Source organism: Carettochelys insculpta, chromosome 3 (genome assembly GCF_033958435.1).
Source record: "Carettochelys insculpta isolate YL-2023 chromosome 3, ASM3395843v1, whole genome shotgun sequence".
NCBI lineage: Eukaryota > Metazoa > Chordata > Testudines > Carettochelyidae > Carettochelys > Carettochelys insculpta.
This window is the reverse complement of record NC_134139.1, coordinates 20,601,911-20,623,367: the sequence shown is the minus strand read 5'-3', so window position 1 is coordinate 20,623,367 and position 21,457 is coordinate 20,601,911. Positions and strand designations below refer to the sequence as shown.

Sequence of the window (21,457 nt, the reverse complement as noted above, 5' to 3'; positions counted from 1 at the left end):
TGTGCAGCTGAATGAACCCACTATGGTGTGGCTGATCTGGTTAGGACCTGTAATGGTGTTGCTGATGCAGATATGTGGGCAGAGCTGGCAATGAGGTTTGTTGCATGGATGGGTCCCTGAGTTAGTGTGACTCAGTTACTTAGTTAGATTTCCAAGACCAGCATCTGACGAAGTGAGTCTGTGCTCACGAAAGCTCACGCTCAAAACTTTTCTGTTAGTCTATAAGGTGACACAGGGCCCTTCGCTGCTGCTCTATCAGGAAAAAGGTTCCTAACTATAAGAACGGTAGGACAATGGAACAGACTATCTTGGGAAGCTCCTTCACTGGAAGTTTTAAAAGGAAGGCTGGGTAGCCATCTGTCTTGGATGGTTTAGACACAACAAATCTTGCATCTTGGCAGGGGGTTAGATTAGATGAACTTTGTGGTCACTGTAAGTCTAGGGTTCTAAGATGAAAAATTCTGACTATGGTCAACAGTTTTCCTAACACAAGGGGTGTTGAGCTTAGTATCCTGGCCAAGTCAAGTAGTTACATACTACCTATACCTCTGCTGCAGTTTTTATCTTTACTTGCTGTTTTCCCTCTTAAATTTGAATGTACAAAATTAATCTCTATGAATACATAATTTGAAAGGAGGGCTTCATATGAATGACTAAAGAATACAGAATATATTGGACTCTCATTTGGCTGATATTGTAGCTTAACAACGATGACAACAAGAAATCACTTGCTACAGAATATGATCATCTTCCATGGGAGCTGTGGATGCTCAGGTGGTTGATAAGGCCTATCTGTGAACCACAAGTTCCATTACAGTGAGGACAGATGCTTCCAGGCATGGTCAGCAGCCTCCTGTCATACCTGGAGACAAGTCTCTCCTTTCTGCTACACCTCTTGTTCTCCTCATCTTGTCAGCAGGTAAGTTCAAAATGCAGGGGTCCATCACACAGCACTTCTTCCCATTTTGAGCGATCCTGAGCAAATGTCTCCAAAGTGTCAATGTCAATACTGCACTTCAAGTTTACCTTTCAGCTAGTCCTCCTAATCCTTCAATTGTCCTTCTAGATTACAGACCCTTCTTTCAGTGGAGAAAACAGGACCTATTTAGGGAGGTAATGCTCTGGCATCAGGACAACAGTTCAGTGGAATTGTGGATGGTCTTAGTCTCTTTTGGAACACTAATGCTGGAGCACTTGTCTTCTCATTTGACCTTCAAGACGTTGTGGAGGCAGAATTATTGATGCCTCACAATGACTTCCAAACGTCTGTAGGTTGTCCAGGCTTCAGACCCTCAAACAATGTTGTGAGAATAACTGCTTGATAAAATAAGAAGCTTGGCATACATGACTTCTGAGGTATGCAGTACCCTAAAAGGGAGACAGAAGAGAGGAAAACAGGGCTAATATGGTCCTGCTGTGATGCACCAGCCCACACAATGAGTGCAACGTAGCAGGCACAGCAAGTTAGAAAAAACAGGGAGAAAGTAAATGAGAAGAAAGGAAAAGTAGGGTTTTTAGGAACAATGGAAGAAAGATTAAGTGTATTTTATACTGAATCGTCAATGAAAAAAATTTTTTTAAATGAACAAGATGTGTTTTATTCAGAAAAATTCCTGGAAATAAAATAGGATTTCTTCCCACTGGCTCTAGATCACAATCATAAAGTCTAACATCTTGGAATTAGCCAGATTTAGGCGCAAATGCTGACCCCTCGAGTAGCTTACAGTCTTCTTTATCATCGCCTGAAGGTATAGAACTGCTGCATCAATCTATAGCACCACACTAGTTACTAAACTTCACAGGTGCAGTATCTGTCTAGTTGCTTGTGTTTGGACTCCCTTACTTCAAGCAGTATTTATAAAGTAGTGGATTAACTCTTAAGGAGATCTTTAAGCTGTTTGAAGCTGCATGCCAGAATTGGTGGGGAAGGCATAATGGCTACATCAGAAGAGGATGACAAGATGTTGGCCGCAGGAATAGCTTTCTTGTCTAGTCCTTCTTCCACTTCCTCAAACAGCTCCTCTTGAGGATCAGAAGGCCTGGATAACTGAGCTGAAGGAGACTACTGTCTTCTATCCGTTTGAGTAGCACTCAAGGTCCTCAAGAATTGGTCTTCACAGCCACTGAGCTGGTGCAAGGGTGTCCATACCAACAGGGCAGAGAGCATCCCTGGTGGTAAAAGTGGAGCTGTAGCAGTTTTTGCGTGGCAAGTTTTATGATATTTTAATGGAGAGCCTTTCATAGACACTAAATATAAATCATCATCCACCTCCCCTTCTTCACTGTTTGACAGAGGTTGTACAATCACTGACGCCAGGGGAAGATTGCCATGGTATCACATGTAAGTCAGGGGACCCTGATGCGACCAGTACTCAGATCTTGTCAGTGCTGAACAGAGACAAGCCAGGCACCTTCAAAACTAGTACATCTTTAGTGAAACAAAATTTGTGGTGCGTTAGCACAGTGGTCCATACCACTGACATAAGCTGCAATGAATGACTATTAGATGTTGTCCTGGTGTTTTGCAGGACCGAAGTACTCAATACCAGTGTAACTGAGGGAAAAAACTAAGATACAGGGAAGGAACTCTGAACTTGGACTCTGCTCAGGCTCCCTCTCAGGCCAAAGGTAATTCAGAAGGAACCGAGGATGGCTGCCCATGCTGTACTATTTAGCACTAAAGCAGAACACAAGATGGAGGGAGAGGAAGCTAGAGAGCATGAGCATATGTAGACCAAACACCCACCGCTACCTAAAAATCTCTGATCAGAGGTACAGGCTGTGAATAAGTGGAGTGCACACAGGAGCACTATTTGGTGAATACCATTCAGTTTACACATACAACCCATGAGAGAGGAAAATTCTCAGCAATTAGCATCCAAGCACTTCTTCCCTGAATTACTGTTAGTGAGATTCGCATTGGAGGCATGCTGCAGAGACCATAACATGAGACAAAGGAGGCAACAGAAGCAAATATGTTTAGTCACCTGTCAAAATATACAGAGAAGACATACAGCAGATTCTGGGGGGAGGAATAATCAACTTCTATCCCAACTTTCCAATAGTGACAGAAGAGATCAATGCAGAGAACATGCATATAATCATAAGGAAAGTGCTTTGTACTGTATGACAAACTTACCTCTTTTAGTGACTGGAGTTGAAAGACTTTGAACCATGAGGTCTCCTTGCAACATCCAAGATGGAAGCATCCTTTTCCTTCCGACAGGTTTTAATTCTTCATTTTCCTTACAATTAACAGAAAAGGGCTGAAATAATATATGTTGATAAGTACCACATTATTTCTTCTAGTTTTAGGACACAGAAACTAAGAAAATAAAAGACTTTGAAGGGATTTGTGATAACAGTAACACTTTTGGATACTGTATTTCCAAACAGCATCTTCATTTGTAAGAACCTACTCCCCACGAACAGCTTTAAGAGATGTAGAGACAAGAACAAAAATTTTTTGTTACCCAACTCTTAGCCCACTCTTCAAAAATACAGATATGTTCCAATATTCAAATCAAATATTTAACCCACCGAACTTTTAGATGAAGTCTTATTTTTTGGAATTTCTGCTGTCCTTTCTAATAGGGAATGCACTTTCACTTGTATGTTATTATTTGAACAGGATGTTACTTCTGTTAAAGATGACTCACAAGACATCTTGGTAGGGTAACCACTTGAAGAGGATGTATTTGCTGTTTCATCTGCAATCTTGCTATTTTTCCTATAGTATAATAAAAATTGATCTTTTAGTGAGAAAAAAAAATCAAAATCTTCCTTTGACTTAAACACAGGTTTATTTGCACTCTAAATGTTTGCTTTCACTGAAATGCCATAGCTTAGAAGCAAATCTCAAAGTTTTAGATATTAAGAGACTAATAAAAGCTTCTACTTTATTACATGTACTACACGTTAGTGGTGTTAAAATAAACTCTATTGTGCCTCTTGATATTTTTTTTTCCCCACTACGTGTCGTCTAGGGAACAACTATATGCCTGCCAAAAAGTAACAAAATGATCAGTTAGGACGGCTGAAAAATCCGAGGTTAAGGGTACCACCATACAAAACACCAATATGACAAGGTGAAATTAGATTAGCTTCACCAACCATAAAAAACTGGTTTGTGCCTTCGTTCAACTGCAGGAACTATGAACTTATAATACTAGCACTGTGTAACTGAAACTGATAGTTTTATCATAAAATGAATGCAGTTTTTGAAATGTGCTATTCAAATTCTATACACTACAAAATATTATAGTAGTAATCAGAAGCTTTAAATACAAAATGAGAAGAGAAAACCAAAGCTTTCATTCCCAGCTCTCATATCTAAAACAAATATGTATTTATCATTCCCGATAGCAGTAGCTTATTTTTCCTTCAGTCATTTTAGCTTATTCCCAATAGAAAATACAGATTGTTATTGGTCTGTAAAGTAGAGCTGTGTATACATAATGCACTTTATTTGGACCCAAATTCAGCAAGTTATTTGAGCATAGGTCTAAATTCTACTTTCATGTTTGTATAATTCAACAGACATTATTTTGTCTCAAAACAGCAGGTAACTGACAAATGTTTGTGCTGGGCTGAAATTTGTGACAAACGTTTGTGCTGGGCTGAAATTTGATACCTATGTTTTTGAAACTTTACATAGGTATTGCTTTAAAAAACTGTTCCAGTGAGGCTTGTGGACAGCAATATTGCCCTTAGGAAAAGTAGGTGTTTGTATTCTAAAAAAAATTCTGAAGCATATTTCTGAGGGTTTAAGGTAGGATTCAGGATCTTCAATTGCACTTTAACATTTGCCCATCGACAAGCTCTCTCCTCTCCACAACTTGGAAAATGTGTAGTATCAAAGAAAGTACACAATTAATTGAAAAATATAAAGATCTGCATTATTTTTTGTTACTCCAAGAACCATCTTTTATGCAGCAGTTACTATTAGCAGTGTAACTGTTTAAATCTTTTACATCAGTAGCTCACCCTCTCTCCCCCTGAGGGATGCTGTTTGTGGTCATTTTTCTGTTCCTCTATCAGGGAAAAAAAAGTTAGATCTAAAGAGTTAACATCTAAAATGTCTTAAAAATAAGAGCTCTACCTGTGGAGGTAGAATCTTTTTAGTGATTGCTAAACAAAAGTTGCTTTTTAAATTAAAATTACTTAAATACATTGTTAAACATTTCAAGAGGAAAACTGTGTTCAATTTTCCCACAATTTCTAAGACAAAAGTTTTCAATGGGAGTTGGGTGCCTTGCCTTTAAAAATTTTACCTGTGAAAAACAAACGCACAAAAACTTACAGGTTTCTCATTCCCCTCTCCTTCCCTGCCAGATGCTACAACAATCCACTGACTGGGCTTCAGGACTGGGACTTCTGAGTCTAGCAGAGGTTGATAAAGGATGGGCAGTATGAAGTACCTACACCAATCTTCTTAATAGAGAGATAAAATAATATAACTTGACTTTAAGCAGATGTTTATTTGGATGTATTTATTGTTCATTCAAGGTCTATTGTGCCTTAGAAAAACTATCATTAAAGTTTATATTACAAATAATATAACTACTGTTTTTCCATATTAGATGTTGTTACCTTAGTGTGCTTTCCATATCTGAGCGAGGAGAGAGGACCTTGAAAACGTATTTGTCTATCAGCAGGGAAAAGCTATCACCTGGGCTCAAAGAGTGCCATTCATCTGTTTCCAATGGTAACAAATTGCTGTTCTCAGGTGATTGATAAAAACAAGGATTTACATGGACCTGTCAATTTAACAAAGAATACTGGTACATCACATGATAACTATAGCAATCACAGTAGCTTATATCACACAATGAAGCACTGACTCAGTTACTAACAATTTCACATATTAAAGCAACCTTTGAATAATTGTTTGCATGTTAAACACGAGAGCTGAGTCTACATGTGCAAGTACATTTGAAACATCTGGCTCTTTCGAAAGAACACAAGAAGCATCTATACACAAAATATTTTCTTTTCAAAAGAAAATCGAAGGAACACAGTGCAGAATTTGAAATCCCTACCCTGATCCTATATTAGGAAGAGTGTACCCTTCTGAAAGGCACTAAAAAGAGAAAAGGTAATGTGCTCTTTGTCTTTGACATATCTAAGGAATTGAAAACAATAATCATACTCTGTCTTCTGTCAATTACTGGTCCTCCACAATTACCCTGCTTGAAAAGAACTGCAACATCTGACATTTTTTAAATAAAGTTATTGAAATGCCTTTTTTTCTCTATTTTACTGGAGTGTAGACAAATCCTGAAGGCCATCAAGCACAGCAGCAATGAGCTACTAATCAGAGAGAAGAAGAGGCTGAAGGAAGAGTGGCAGAAAAGAACAGTAAAAAGGAATCACCAGTCTGAGATGGAAACCTATGGGTGCACTGCATAGCAGCCATACAACTAATGCTCTGGAAGAAAAACACTGCAAGGAATGTCTGATGTACAGCCTGTTCAAATATTTAAGACTGGGAAGCAAGACAAGTAGGACTCTTCTCCATTGCCTATCTGGCCAATAAGAAAGGCTGCTAAGAACACATGAAGGAACAAAGGATAGGCAAAGAAGGGCGTAGGCTGAGACAGGATCCAGACTGTAAAGAGAAATAAACTAAGCTATAAAAACCTCTGAAACTTGTCCAAACCACATATAGAGTAAGCATTTATTACGTGTAACCAGTTTGAGTGTAACGGAGAGGTACCTGTGTTAGTCTTACTCAAACAAAACAAAGCAGCATAAATGTATCACTTTAAAGACTAACAAAATGATTTATTCGGTGATGAGCTTTTGTGGGACAGACCCACTTCATCAGATCAGTTTGAGCGTATTAAGCTTAGTTTGAATGTTTTGTTTTATTTGCTCAGTAATCTGTTTTGCTGTTTGTTATGCTTATAATCACTTGAAGTTTACTTTTTGTAGCTAACTTATTTCTCGTTTACTTCAAAACCCAGTCTGTGCAATTCGTATTTGGGGAAGGAGGGGAAAAGCTGTCCATCTCTCTCCACATTGGGAGGAGAGGGCGAATTTTTATGAGCTTGAAGTGTGCAGATCTTCATAGAAAGTGCAACACAATATAATTTGTGGTTTCCACTCCATATGACTGTCTCTCCCTATGATTCGCTGCATTGACAACAGGGGAGTCAGGGGGAAGGTAGGTGAACAGGTGCTCATTGCTCTGGGCAAGAACAAAGTACCAATGTTCGTTCCTTTTGGCCATAGGTAGGGCAGAGGCTGGAGCCTGCCACACTGGCTTTGCCATACTGGCAATTGTTTTAACAACAGGCAGTGCTACCCCTGTGGACCCTGATGCTGAGAGGATATCTGCCATTGGGTACATTTCATCCCCAACTCCCTCCATTTGTATACCCAGGCCCTGGGCTACCCTGCACAGCTCCTGCTGATAGGCACTACCGTCCTCCATGACTGGGGATGCCGAGGACCCAGCCAAGGCCTCATCTGGGGAGGACAAGGAAGATGTACCTGCCCCTTCCATGCCCACTGGCAAGAGGGATCCTAATTCCCTTGAGTCCCCGGCACCATGACCTGCACTGCCGTGCTCAGTGCCTGGGGTAGACCATCCAAATATAATGCAGACTGTGTGAGGGGCACATTGGAGTAACTTGGCACCTGGGACAGCACCACCAGAGCTGTAGGTCCTGGTGCCTGGGTGGGCGGTGCCTGGGTGGGCAGTGCCCAGAATTGGGTTGGTGCCGTCTGCAATGGTGCAGACATCGATGTTGAGCCCATCGAATGGGCCTCCAGCACAGTCAGACCCTGTGACTGTTCTGGTGGAGATGCCCCCAATGACACAGACAGTGCCGCCCTCGGCACCTTGGGAGTGCCAGGTGCCCTAGGTGGGAGTCCCACAGCCTGCTCCTGCATTTCACGGCCCCAAAACCATGAGCTGTAACAGGCCCTGCACCGCACTGAACACCTCCGATGTTGAGGGCAGCCTCCGAGAGCATGGGCTCACACTGGTGTCAATGCCTACACTTCACGACTCAATTTATGGTGCAATCTGGCAGATGCCTTGGAGGATTCTTGGGGCTTTACCCTCTCCGGGGACCAGCCCTATTCATGCCTCTCTTCCTTGCAAGGCACCAGCGACTGACTTCTGTATCGCCTTGCAGCACTAAACGCCGACGCCTGGTCCCGACACCGGGAGCTTTCTGACCACATTGACAGTGCTGGAGCGCTCTGCACTGGCGATGCACCGCTCTGAGCTCCCCCACAGGGAAAGGTCCAGGTGAAAAGCCACTTCCATTAGTAAGACTTTTAAACGTTGCACTCTGTCCTTTAGCGTCCTAGGCTTGAAGGCCTTACAGATGGAGCAACGTTCACAAAGGTGTACATCACTGAGGCAAGTTAAACAAGTCCTGTGTGGGTCACTCTTGGGCATTCATTTGCCACATTTTGAACAAGTTTTGAAACTTGGAGAGCCAGACATTCCCTGGCACTGAAGCACTGAGAGAGGTTAAAGTCCTGCCCTGACCCTCTAACAACTAAGTGAAAACTATCTAAACTATTTACACTAACAGTTACTAACTAATTTACAGGTAATGGCTACCAACCGAACTAAGAGAAAAAAGAGAAATCCAGCAACTGAAAGCATGGTGAGAAGGAACTGAGCAGGGGGTGAGCTGGGCGGTACATATACTGGTCACCCTATGGGCACCACTCTGGGGGGGGGGGGAGGGAGGGAGGAGCTGCACCAACCCTATGGCTAGGTCAAAAAGTTTTTGGCAACTGGGCACGCGTCTGCACACACCCAACTTGTATGCGCATGAACAAATCACTCGAAGGAGAATGTAACAATTTACTTGATTGCAAACTAAATTGAGCTATACTACATAATTAGGTTTTAAGGTGTGTTACCTCTACAAAACTGCTTGCTTGGTGTTTACTACAGGTCTGAGAAATCCTGTTTTGGAGTCTAAGTAACAACAACAAACAACATATGCATTCTCCAAGTCCACAGGGCTATTATTTTGTTTATCCTGCAGCATGAGTTGTTGACAAGCTTTAAACTCGTATGTTTGGATTTATTTTTTTTTTGTAAGCATCACGATTATTTAAAGAAAATTAACACTTTGATTGCAATCTTTTGCTGGCCATGCCATTCATTTTTCAAGTGGTTACATCTAAAAATAAATAAAGAGACCATCACAATTTATGCTTTAGGTCAATCTCATATACCAAGTTCCTTCCCTGCTATAAAATTCCAAATCATTACAGCAGTTGGGGGACACATCTTGAAATATTCTGGCCAGAATCTGTCCTCGAGACTTCATGGAGCAGCCTTTTCCTTCTGCTCAGAAGTTCATTTGAGAATCTTCCCTGAGTACTTTTGTAGGCAGGTAAGGACATCTGGAATTCAGTGCTGTGTGGGTATTCATGCAGTACATTTTAGAGACCCATAGCTGTTAGTCAATATGGAGTTTCATTGCTCTAGTTGAAGAGGCTCAAGTAATTTGACACAGTACCAGCGAGGCTGACAGTCACCAGCATTCTCACAGCAGTTCAAAGGGGCCCAGTGCTCGGGTCACTGCCACAGGAGCAGCAGCAATGACAGAAGCCCAGGCCCTTGTGAAACACTAGACTTCTATGCAATTGTCCCCCTTTTTTCTCCCAGTGTCAGCAGGCCTGGACAATAGTAACTGCATTTCTGCCTAGAGCTTCATTTGCTCCTTCTTATTTCAAGTATTGGAGAACGTAGGGATTTCACACTGGCCATGTCCCATCTTCATTGAGCTACAACCTATTTATGCAGTATTTAGAACGGGTGAGATACGATGCCAGTCCTATCAACAGGACAGTTTTAAATAGAGTTATGCAGCTTCTACCAAGGGAAGGGAGGGAGAGTGACACCTGACTTAACCATCAGGTCTCCACAGTTATGCTATGATGAATATCTCACATTTCTGTGGTCCAGTAAACATACTGGAGCATCTCTCAAGGTCACCATTTTGCTATCATTTGGGTCAACAAAGCCTATTTTATCCAGCGATACATTTATGAATATGAAAGAAGTGAAGCTTGGAACTTTACCTGGAACACAAAATTATATTTGAGTGCAGGTAACAGAAGTTTCTAGAAAATAAAATGGCTGGAGAACTTACTTTATTTACTTATTGATTGCTACAATAAGTAAATTTATTAGCAATTCTACAGGATATTGTGAAGCAGAAGAATATTCATTAGAATTTCCCCAGCCATTTGCTCATTTTCTTTCTGAGATGAACTGTTGCTGCTGGGAAACACCAAGATCATGGTAATTAATTTTTACCCATTTTGACTTCTTCCACGATCAGCAAAAGAAGATTTGCTGGCTTACCTATTTACTGTTAAATCCTATAGAACTTCCACATAAGACAGCTCCAACAATTGTTCTGTAAACTAGTCAGAAGAATTCTACACATTATATAAAACTTATTGGGGAAAAAAAACAAGTCTATTTCCATTTTTAAAGGAGACTTCATAAAATTGTCATTCCAAAAATAAATAGAAGTATGCAGAACATGCTTTAATAGTACAGCATACAAAAGAAACTGTGTAAATAAAACCAGTGAGCTAAAGGTACTGAGGATAAAAATAAATTGCATCTTATTTTAAGAAACTGGATCAATTATCTTGGGTCTCATTTATATCCCCAAATAAAAAAAAAAATAGATTACGGTTGAGACTATTAATTATTTAAGGATAGAACACATTTACAAGGATGTTGTAATTATGCCAAAGCGAAGCATTAATACCTTAGAATCGATGTTAAACTAATCCTAGCACATTAAAGTTAGAAATCCACCTTTGCGGCATTCAAACCACCTTAACGCTGGCTTACAGCAACACCATATACTAATCATATGATTATGCCAACACCATTTTCGTTTTTGTGGTCCCATATTAAAAACAATTGTTTTTTAAAGATTTGAAAAAATTAATTCCTGCCCTACCATAGGAGGGCAGTTCTTACTTTAATATACATTTTTCTTTGAAATTTCCTGAGCTTACAATGCTTGGAATTGGGATAATTAAAACATCCCTTTGGTTTTTATCCTTAAATTGACACATACATTTAACTTTAAAAAGCCTACATAAATATGGAGGTATCAGAGTTTCCTTTATTTAAATTGCAAACACATCACATACTAACACTAAGCAAGAAGTACAGAGGAAAATACTATCACACAATGCTTCTAATGATTTGATGTTAGCTAGTATCAACTTTTATTATATTTTAACTCTTAAGGGTAGAATCATCAGTACATTAAAGCAATGCAAAAAAACAGTCAGAGTGCCCCAGTCAGCTGCATAAGAACATAATAACCCTAACTGGGTCAAACCAAAAGGTCCATCTATCCCAGTATATGGTTTTCCGATAGCGGCCAATGCCAGGTAACCCAGAGGGAATAAACAGAACAAAATCATCCAGTTATTCATTCCCTGTTGCCCCTTCCCAGCTTCTGAAAAACAAAGGTTACAGACCTCACCCCAGCCCATCCTGACAAATAGTAGATTAGTTCCACCAATTTTCTTTTTTTAAAACCCTGTTATAATTTTGGCCTTCACAGCATCCTTTGGAGTGCCGCTGATTATCATACTCCTTAATCAACATCCAGCAAGCAATTTCATTGATTAAGAGCTAATTTAGACCCCACCAAGAAAGATCTTGGAGTCATCAAATGCAGTTCTCTGAAAACATCCACTAAATGTGCACTGGCAGTCAAAAAAGTTACGAGAATACTAAACAGAGCTATTAGGAAAGGCATAGACAGTACACATCATAACGTTAATATACACACAAATCCATAGTACATCCTCAGCTTGAACGAAGCATGCAGTTCTGTTCACCCCATCTGAAAAAAATTTATTAGAATTGGGAAAAGTATAGAGGATGGCAACAAAAATGAAAAGGGTATAAAATAGTTTCTATATGAGGAAAGATCAAAAAAAAGGTTCTCTTTTCCAAGCTGAAAAGTCACAGCTGAGGGAGGATCTGAAAGATCGATAAAATCATGAATGGTTTTGAGAAAGTATGTGACGAGATCAATAACACTAATTTTACTGGATGACCCCATCGTGCATATGTTTAATGAACAGAAGGTTGAGAACAAATAAGGAAATAAATCTCTTCAATCTGCGATGCCAGACACTGGAACAGGATAATGGTTTGAATTGAATTACTCAATAAAACTGCCCTGTACTGTTCATACCCTAGCACCACCAGCCAATTTGGGAAGGCAGGATATTGAGCTCAATGGACCACATGCTGGATCCAGCATGGCCATTTATAAGTCTATGGTCTTATGTGTATAATCATGTTCTTTAGAATCTGTTACTCCATTAAGATCATGGAGGTCAAAAGAAAAGAAAGTAATTTTCTTAAAGGACTCAAATTTAATTTTCCAACAATTATCATACCCTCTCACAAAACTCATTCTGTACTCAGTATCTTCTGCAGATTTGGGGAGGGTACACTGTTTCAAACTGAAGAAGTTGCCTACTTTAAAAGCAGAATTTAACTAACTGTGGGAGTCACATAATTGCTATATATTTCTTTATATTTCCAGTGCTACAGTGTTGTAACAGATAAAAATAAAAGCAAATTATTGAAAATCATATGGTGGCAGAATACAGATATGCCAATGAAAAAAAGGGATGATCTGTGTAGAATAGAAGTTCCAGAGAACTGGCACCTGTTAATTACTCTACCATCTTTTTCCTTTCTTCCAGTGAACTGATGCAACTTTCAGTCTCTAAAAAACAGGGATAATACTAAATAGGTATCATGAATATCTTGATATTTGTAAAGCACCTTCCCATCCTTGGAGGTTTGCTCCACAATCACCCTTTAGAAAAGACATTTTTGACGCTATGGGGCAGTTGCTTTTTTTTTTTGGACACTCCTGACCAATTTCTACTTCTTATGTAGATTTCATTAAGAATTACTGAGCTGCATCAGAATCTGATATCAAAGTAGGGTGTCCCCCCGGTTGCAGATGGACTGTTAGAGAAGCAATCAAAAAAAATCAAATTACCGGTTTGATGCGAAGCTGGTCACCCACCACTTCCAATATGGCATGTCTTCTGGATACTCTCTTATCAGTAATCTGTGGGGGGAAGAAGACACTTGAGATAAAAAGCAAACTATGGCACTTGTATCTCTGGAATCATTATAGAAAACAAACAGAAAAATCAAAATCAAGATAAATTAATAAGCAGATTACGCAGGTCTCACTGAGTGCAGTTTATGCAGGCTGTAGATTTCTGATGCCTTGTAAGTAATTCCACACAACAAACAACTTTCAAAAAATAAAAGTAAACAAATTTTGTATTAGAACTAGATTAAATAACTAAGGTCAAAATTTTCAGAAGTAGTTGCCTGAAATTATATGGTTTTAAATTCAAACCTTAACTTTCCAGACTCACTGTTGGGGGGGGGGCGGGTGACCAATAAAAGCCATGAGTCCTGCAAGCAGAAAAAACTCAGAATTTACCATTTATCAAAATCTCATGATATTTCAAGGCCTCACAATACTATTACTATAAGAGACAGTAGCATGTTTTGACATACTGGAATGCTAAACTTTGTCTCAAAGCTATTGGTATGCAGAGAGCAGGAAATCATGTTTTCTATAAAGGAAGTTGCTGGGTAACTCCAATACTTATAACCAAAATCATGACAGCAGACAGACAATTAAACCAAAAAACACTTGATACAAAAACTGAAATAGAAACAACTTACACAAAGGCTTACAAAACTTAGGAAAAAACTTACGGAAGCCATTAGTCTCTAAGGACTGGCATTAAAAGGAACATTTTGTGAGACACACAAATTACAAAAACTGAGGTAATTTTTAATCCAACATTACAGATACTAATTCTTGTTTTTTCATTTGGAGTGCTAATGAGATTTTGCTGCAATCATCTGTTTTAGTTATTTTATAACCGCAAAAGAGCTTGCTTTTCTGTATGTGTAACAAAAAAAAAAAAAAAAAAAAATACCAAGAGGCTTAAACTAGACACCTGCTATTATTTGCAAGTTTCCCCTGTTCTTGTGTTTCCTTTAAGGGTGGCTGTAGTGAGTCAGTATGGCCTCCTGCAGACCCGGAGGCAGGGGAGACTATGCAGAGGCCCTGGTGAGCGGGGCCGGAGCCAGGAGACCAGAGGCCCGCCCCTCAGAGGGCAGGGCCAAGGGCTAGAAGAGCCAAAGGCGGGACTCAGGACCCATTCGGGCCTGGGCCTCCGGGCAGGGAGGACGTGCCTGCACGAGCTCCTCGGCAACAAAGGGAGAGGGCCTGCAGCCGCCCGGCCAGGCCAGAGGAGCAGGCCCCCAGAGGCTCCAAGCAATCCCGGGTCCATATGCCCCAAGGGGACTACCCGGACCTACCATGACCTTCCCGCCGGCGGAGACCCCCTGCCTTGGAAGATGCCCCAGGAGCGGGCTGCCCCAGAGTCCCGGCGGATCCTTACAGCACTCAGACCCAGGATCGCCTTGCGTCTCCTGTATTACCGCCGCCCGACTACCCTAACGACATTGTTATGGATGACTGGCCGGAGCCCCCGGAGGTGGATGACCCGGAGGAGACCGACCTAGGGGGACCCCTCGACCAGATGGACTGGGACCTTCCACCAGCAGAGGGTGAGGTAGGAAGTGGCCCGGGGAACGACGCTCACGAACCAATGGCGGTGTGTTGCGGTCTGGATCCCCACTGCTGGGGTTGCGTGTGAGCGACCCCTAGGGCCCCGGGCCGGGTCGCAGTGGAGTGGGAGGGCCTGCGACCCCCTACCCCCTCCTTCCTTGACAGGGCCAGCCTGTGCTGGGCCTGCACTTAAACCCTTGGGTTGCTGCCCCGCCCCAAACTGAGGGCTGGGCCTGTGGTTACACCTTGTGTTGCTGCCCTGCCCCAAACTGGGGCTGGGCTTGTGTTTAAACCTTGTGTTTCTGCCCCGCTCCAAACTGAGGGCTGGGCCCAGAACTGTGCTAGTACTTGGACTGCTGCCCTACCCTGAACTGAGGGCCAGGCCTAGAACTGTACTATCACTCGTGAACTGCTGCCCTGCCCTGGACTGAGGGCTGGGCCCAGAACTATACTACTCTTGTGAACTGCGGCCCCGCCCCAGGTTAAGGGCTGGGGCCTGTATGGTGTTGTAGCGGTGAGCCGCTGACCACCCGAACTGAGTACTGGCGGGTGCTCTAACCCCTTTTTGCTGCCGCCCGCCCTAGGCCAAGGGGCTGGGCGTCTTTGGACGTGTTACAGTGGCATTCAAAACAAGAAGATCCAATTAAATATTTGAAGGAAACTATAATGCACTTTCACACTGTTTATTAGATTTAATGATCTTTATTCAGACTGGCAGAAAACTGCTACCAGCATTACAAGTGTATGTTGTGACCTCTAGTGAGGACCTATGTTACTTCACTTAAACAAAAAAAGTTCATAAGAGAAAATACAGGTGCAGTATATGAGATTATTGTGCAAAAAGTATCTGAAAGATTACTGAAGGGAAAACTCATTAATCTGACCAATATAAATTCAGTTGAAAAATTAGACTTTTTATAATTAATAAGGTTTATAATTTTAGGCGCTTACAGACATTACATGACTGAGGCTGCTGGCATGGTTTTGATTTTCCAACTCCCACTAGGCAGAAGCCAATACAAAAATTGGTGGAGAAGCCTGTGGATAGAAATCCCAATACCTGTTCCTCTACCCTAAATAGTGAGTATGATGACTAGAATTGTCAGAATGTTGCCTTTGAGCCTCTCAAACTCCCTGACCATTATGTTTCCTACTGATCTTTTTTTAGCCATACTCCAGTTCTACAAATGAGGTTTTGACATAATGGACATAATTTCATCTCTTTCCAGAGAAGGACAATATTGCAAGAAGTGTTTCCTCTGTTAATGGTCTATTCATACCTCACTGACCATTTCTAGTGCCAGAGAAAGAGCCAAACAAACAATCTTTCATATTTCATCATCATCAATAACCATGGGCTCAGTGCCCGTTGGTGTCTGATGCCTCTCCCACTATTTCCTTCCATCTTTCCCTGTCCAGTACAGAGTGGCTTAGTTTCTGTAGACTTATACGCCTCCCTGGTCTTGCATTTGCCGTAATACCTCCATATATCTTCACATTGCTTCTCTAACCATTTCTCCTTATCCTTTCTGGCTGCTTTCCTTACCTCATTACATTTCACCCTATATTGCTGTTCTGCCATCTCAGAGACCCCTCTTCTGATCTTCAACGCTCTCTTCTCTTGATCCAACTTCAGTGTCTCCTGAGTAATCCACTTATTGATGATCTCTTCTTCTGGAACAGTCTGCTCAATTGCCTCTTCTATAGCGGTGGCTATCCCTGCCACTCTCTTGTCTATGTCTTTCTCTGTGGTGATATTCTTAATCTTCTCCTCGAACACTGCTCTGTATGCATTCCCTGTTTCCTCCTCATGTAGCCTCGCCATGTCTCTTCTTAAACTGTGTCTTACATTTTCTTTTGAGTTTTATCTTGATGTTTCAGATCACTAGACTGTGGTCTGAGTCTATATCCACTCCTTGGAAAGTTCAGCACTGCTGTACGGATGTTATCCATCTTCTTATCAAAATCATATCTATCATGTTCTTGGACTTCCCGTCATTCGATCGCCATGTCCACTTCCTACAGTCCTTTCGTTGGAATCTGGTTTTGCAGGATACCATCTCGTGCTCTAGTAGTTTCTCACCTTGTTCTTTTCTTTCTCCATATCAAACCTTCCCATAACTCTCTCCCAATCTTCGTTATCTGTTCCAACCTTCACATTCCTATCTTCTCCAATGATCAAAACATCTTTCTTCAATGTCTCCTCTACCATCTTTGTTAAATCTTTATAGAACAGCCCAATCCCTTCCTCCGTACTGTCCGACGTGGGTGCATACACCTGAATGACTGAGATGTTAAACGGTTTTGCTTCGAATCTTGCTACCATCATGCTTGCACTCACTGGTTTGTATCCTAATAATGCTCTTCTAGCTGTTTTGCTAAGAAGGAATCTGACTCCTGCTTCATGCTTCGGTTCATTTCCTGACCAAAAGACTTTGTAACCACATCTCTCCTGATGCCGTCCAATGCATCTCTGCCAGTCCAAGTATATCGCATCGGTACCTCTCCATCTCCTTCTGAAGCAGCTCTAATTTTCCAGGTGCCCACAGTGTTCAGATGTTCCAATGGATAGCATATGTGGTAGTTTTACAACTTTCCTATCCCCGCTTTAAATAAAGAAAGCATCGCATGCAAAGATCTTATAAGCTGCCTCTCCCAAATAAAGCCTTCCTCAGTTAACATTCCTGGCTCTTTAGAAATCTAAAGACTGTACAGCAGTCAAGTCCAATGTATTTCAACATCAGCTCTGTAAGCCTCATGAAGTAGTCCTCCTCCACTCTATAGCTCCCAGCTTAATCATTGAAAAACAATTGCAAATGAAGGAGTTCTCATTAAAGAAAATGCTAACAAAATATATTAGAAGTCAGCTAGCAGATATTCTATGAATTAGCAATGAATATATTCAAGCCATAAAACATTACAAAATGAAAAAAATACCTCAGTTACACTAAAGTCAAACACAACTCAACAGCACAAATCAAACAACATTGCTCCAATTCTGAAATACTGTTTATCCCATAAAACAACATTGTCCTATACACAACTCTTTGAACTGGCCAAGAAATCATCTTAAAACTAGTCCACTGACACGAAGACTACACAGATTGTTTGTGTACTGTACCCACACACACACACACACACACACACACACACACCCCTGCTTGATTTTCTCCAAGCAATCTTTGAAGTTTGGTCAGCAGAGTTGGACAAGCTAAACACGAAGTTCAGGAAGCTCACACTTCTTATAGAGCCAAATTGCTAGACAGAAACCTAGAATAGGCCACCTTGTTCGTTTTAATGTAATGTTAACTATGCCGACCATGAAAGAGCCACCATGCCAAGTGGGGGGAAAAAAAATGTACCTGACCTCTTCAGAGGAAGAGCGGTCAATGGGATAGAAGTAAAGACCCGTTAAAGAGACAAATACAAAATAATGGTTCAGTGCAAAAACCCCAAGGTGATAATAGCAGTCTAAACATGAAAAAGGTGTCATTTCAATGCAACCAGATGATATTTTAAAAAGCCCAACTCCCTCCCTGACTACATCCTTCCCACCACTGCAAACAGCCAATGCATTTTTATATCTCCAGCCAGGTACTTAATATGGTGCTTAGCCCTCTGGATTGGGATTATGTGGACATGTACCCTTTTTCTTCAGCTCTGAGAGGGAGTATTAAGTAATTTAGTATATTAGAATGTACAGAAAACTGAAATGGTATTTATTTTCCATTTTTTATACCTTTTCCATTCTACAACTAGTAAAATGAAAAACACACTGATCAGTTTCACAACCCTTTTTTTTTTTTTTTTTTAAGTCAATTTCATCCTTTTCACCTTTGGGCATCTATTCTGCTGTGTTGGGGCAATAGCACCAGAGAAAACTAAATTAAAACACGGAAAGCAGCTGATCAAAATATGCCCCTGACTAAATCCACTGGCTTGTGCAGAATGTAACTGAGGACTTCTGAACTCTCTCCCATACCTAAAACTACTTACCAGATTTGTACAAAACCTTTTGATGAATGCCACAATATTTGCCAACTACAGGAAGATACCTTTGTGATTAGGCACTAATTACAGCTATGCATAAGTGAAGTGGAGTACAAGTCCTGGTCTAAACTTAACATTTAGACTGACCACCACCTTGCTCCAAGGTGTAAGAAATTCACACCCTTTAAGCCAACCATAAGAATTCTTCTGCTAACTGAGTTACTGCCACCAGGAGAAGCAGAACATACACATTGATGGGGAAAACCCCTTCAGATGAAGGAAACAGTTACACAATGGAGGTAAAGCAGTACAGGTGCATCACTATAGCACCCATAGTATAGACATACCGAACACCTCCAAACTACCTGCAAAAAAGATTGATTTGTTGCAATAGAGATCATGAAGGAATACTGTCAATTTAGGTCACATCTCAAATGCTATTACCAACCTATGTAGTTACTGTTGAGAAAATTGTTACACTTTAAATTTGTATGCAGTGCTTCAGAGACGTGATTCTTCTCAAGCATTACCTCTTGTGCTCTAAAGCAGCATATCCCAAATGATGGGTAGTGGTGTGGGCCCAATGCAAAGAAGAAGCCACAGGAGAGGGCAGGCTTGAAAAGTGAGCCTATCTTGCTCTCATTAGCAGGAGCATCTCCTGTTCTCATAGGAAAAGTCTGACTCCCCACTTCAGCATTAAGAGCTAATACATGGGTGACAACCAGTGTCAATGCTGTCCCAAAGCAGAAGGAAGAGGGGGCAGAAAAAGGCCTTGGTCGCTGCCCCCACACCCCCAATGCCACACATGTGGAGCTCAAGGCAATCCCCACTTCATGGCAGGCCCCATTCCACCTCTTGTGCCCCAATCTTGCCCTTATTCCCTTCCCCCAGGGAATGGATGGAGGGATACCTAGGGCCAAGTGGCAGAGGCAAGAGGGTTCTCCTCCCCAACCCCTGCCATTCATAATCGGTAGCAGGAGGAGCAGCAGCAGCCTGTGCTGCCCTCATACCTGTGGCACCTCATTTTTCCACAAGAGGCAGGAACTGGAGGGGTGCTCCTCTTCCTGCTGCCTGTGGAGAAGTGAGGTGCTGTGGGCCGGGAGAACAGCACAGCGCAGCAGTGCAAAGCAGGCTGCCGCTCCCACAGCCCACATAGTGAGTGCGGAGGGGAGTTGGGGGAGAAGAAGGGAAAGAAATCTCTGCTGCTTCTACTGCCAGATCCTTGGTCCCAGGTAATACCTCTACTCCCAATCGCTAGGATGGTTGAGGCAGCCACTGTAGGACTCCAAAACTGCAGGGCCTGGGGCACCTGCCCTAGTTCATCCATGTCCTGGGCTTCCTGTAAGCTGAGCACTTGGGAAGACACCCAGAAAATGCCACTCAGCTGCTGAGCAGAGTGCCCACCACAGCCAGCAGCATGCATTTCTACAGGGCGTGTACATCTGCACATTCCTTGGTGCACATACAATTATTCCGTCCATTAAAAAATTAGAAGAAACATAAGTGGTATCTCCATTTCATCCAGCCATTAGGACAGCCAGGTAGCCAGGCCAAACCCAAGTGGTGACCCAATGCACTGGGTCACAACACCCACAATAGGGAGCCAGGCCTTGCCCCATGGAACTGGAATCACTGCTGCCACAGGCTTGTTCTCTAACTTCCTCTGAGGGCAAGGCCTCCTCTCTGCACTAGGCTGAGATTAAGGGTGAAGTATCAAGGCAGTGTCAGATGTTCTAGTGATGTTCTACTATTGCAAGTGGCCAGTGCCCTCTCAGTGCAGCAAAGCAAGGCTCCTCTCCCATTTTTAGAGAAGGGATCATTGGAACTGAGTTCCAATGAATCACAAAAGTAATATAGTAGAGGAGAGGGTTTTCTGGAAGGCCCAGGGCACCCAGCAGAGGAGAAAAGAGTCTCTTGCCTGACCAAGGACTTAAACCCATGATCGTCAAATTTGAAGTCTGGTGTTCTACCAACTAAGCCAGCCAGGATCACAAAAAACCTGCAGCTGCTGCTAAGAGCAAGAACCCATATCTCCATGGACGATTGTGGCCTAAAGCCAGTACCTTAGACAGCTCAGTCATCGTGCAGTTGATGACACCACAAGTCTACAATTTGGGTCCTGCAAACATGCAAATTTGGACACTTCGGGAATTCCAAAAGAGACAAAATGCAATTGGTAAGTCACCTTAGTCAAAAATTCATGATACAAGGCTCTAAATCACTGCTCAGCAACCTTTATCACCTCATGGCACAATTCAGCACTCATTTCATAGCACACCCCTTTTATATATAAAACCTAATCCCTCTCCCCTCCTCCAGAACCAGGCACTCCCAGCTCCCCACTATAACGCAATCCCCCACCCTTTCCCCAGAGCCAGGAACATATGCCCCCCTAACAGCTGGAGTTCCTGGCATGCCTTGAGGGAAGGAGATGGTGGCATGCAGGACATGTTATGCAAGCATCAAGCTGTTTCTCCCTCTGGATCTCTGAGCTCAAGCAAGAATGGATGGGGGAAGGGACATGGAGGAGGATACAAGTATCTGGTCCCAGGGCACAACTGGACTGGGCAGGGGGTAAGGGGTTGTGATTGAGGAAGGGGGCAGAAAAAACAGGAACTTGTGCTGTTAAGGGGTTTCTTTAGTCCTTTACAATTTTTCACAGAACAGGTGTGCTTGTGTCTGCATTGTTACAGACTTACTTGCTTAAAGGTATGTTTACATAAACAACCAAAATAATTGGAACTGGCATGATTATGTTGTGTTATTTTGACAAATAAACCCAGCAGAATTTTTTATAGAACTCTAGACTA

At 42.0% G+C, this 21,457-nt stretch overlaps 1 protein-coding gene across 1 annotated transcript in view; it reads right to left on the bottom strand.

Annotated features, from left to right (window-relative positions):
- Positions 1 to 21,457, bottom strand: part of APLF (aprataxin and PNKP like factor) — a 59,937-nt gene that overhangs the window by 37,597 nt on the left and 883 nt on the right. The window contains exons 2-5 of the mRNA XM_074989444.1: positions 13,053 to 13,124; positions 5,593 to 5,759; positions 3,541 to 3,730; positions 3,140 to 3,266 (exon numbers count right to left, since the gene is read on the bottom strand). Of these exons, the coding sequence (XP_074845545.1) occupies positions 3,140 to 3,266; positions 3,541 to 3,730; positions 5,593 to 5,759; positions 13,053 to 13,124 (556 nt within the window). The remainder of the gene's footprint in view (positions 1 to 3,139; positions 3,267 to 3,540; positions 3,731 to 5,592; positions 5,760 to 13,052; positions 13,125 to 21,457) is intronic.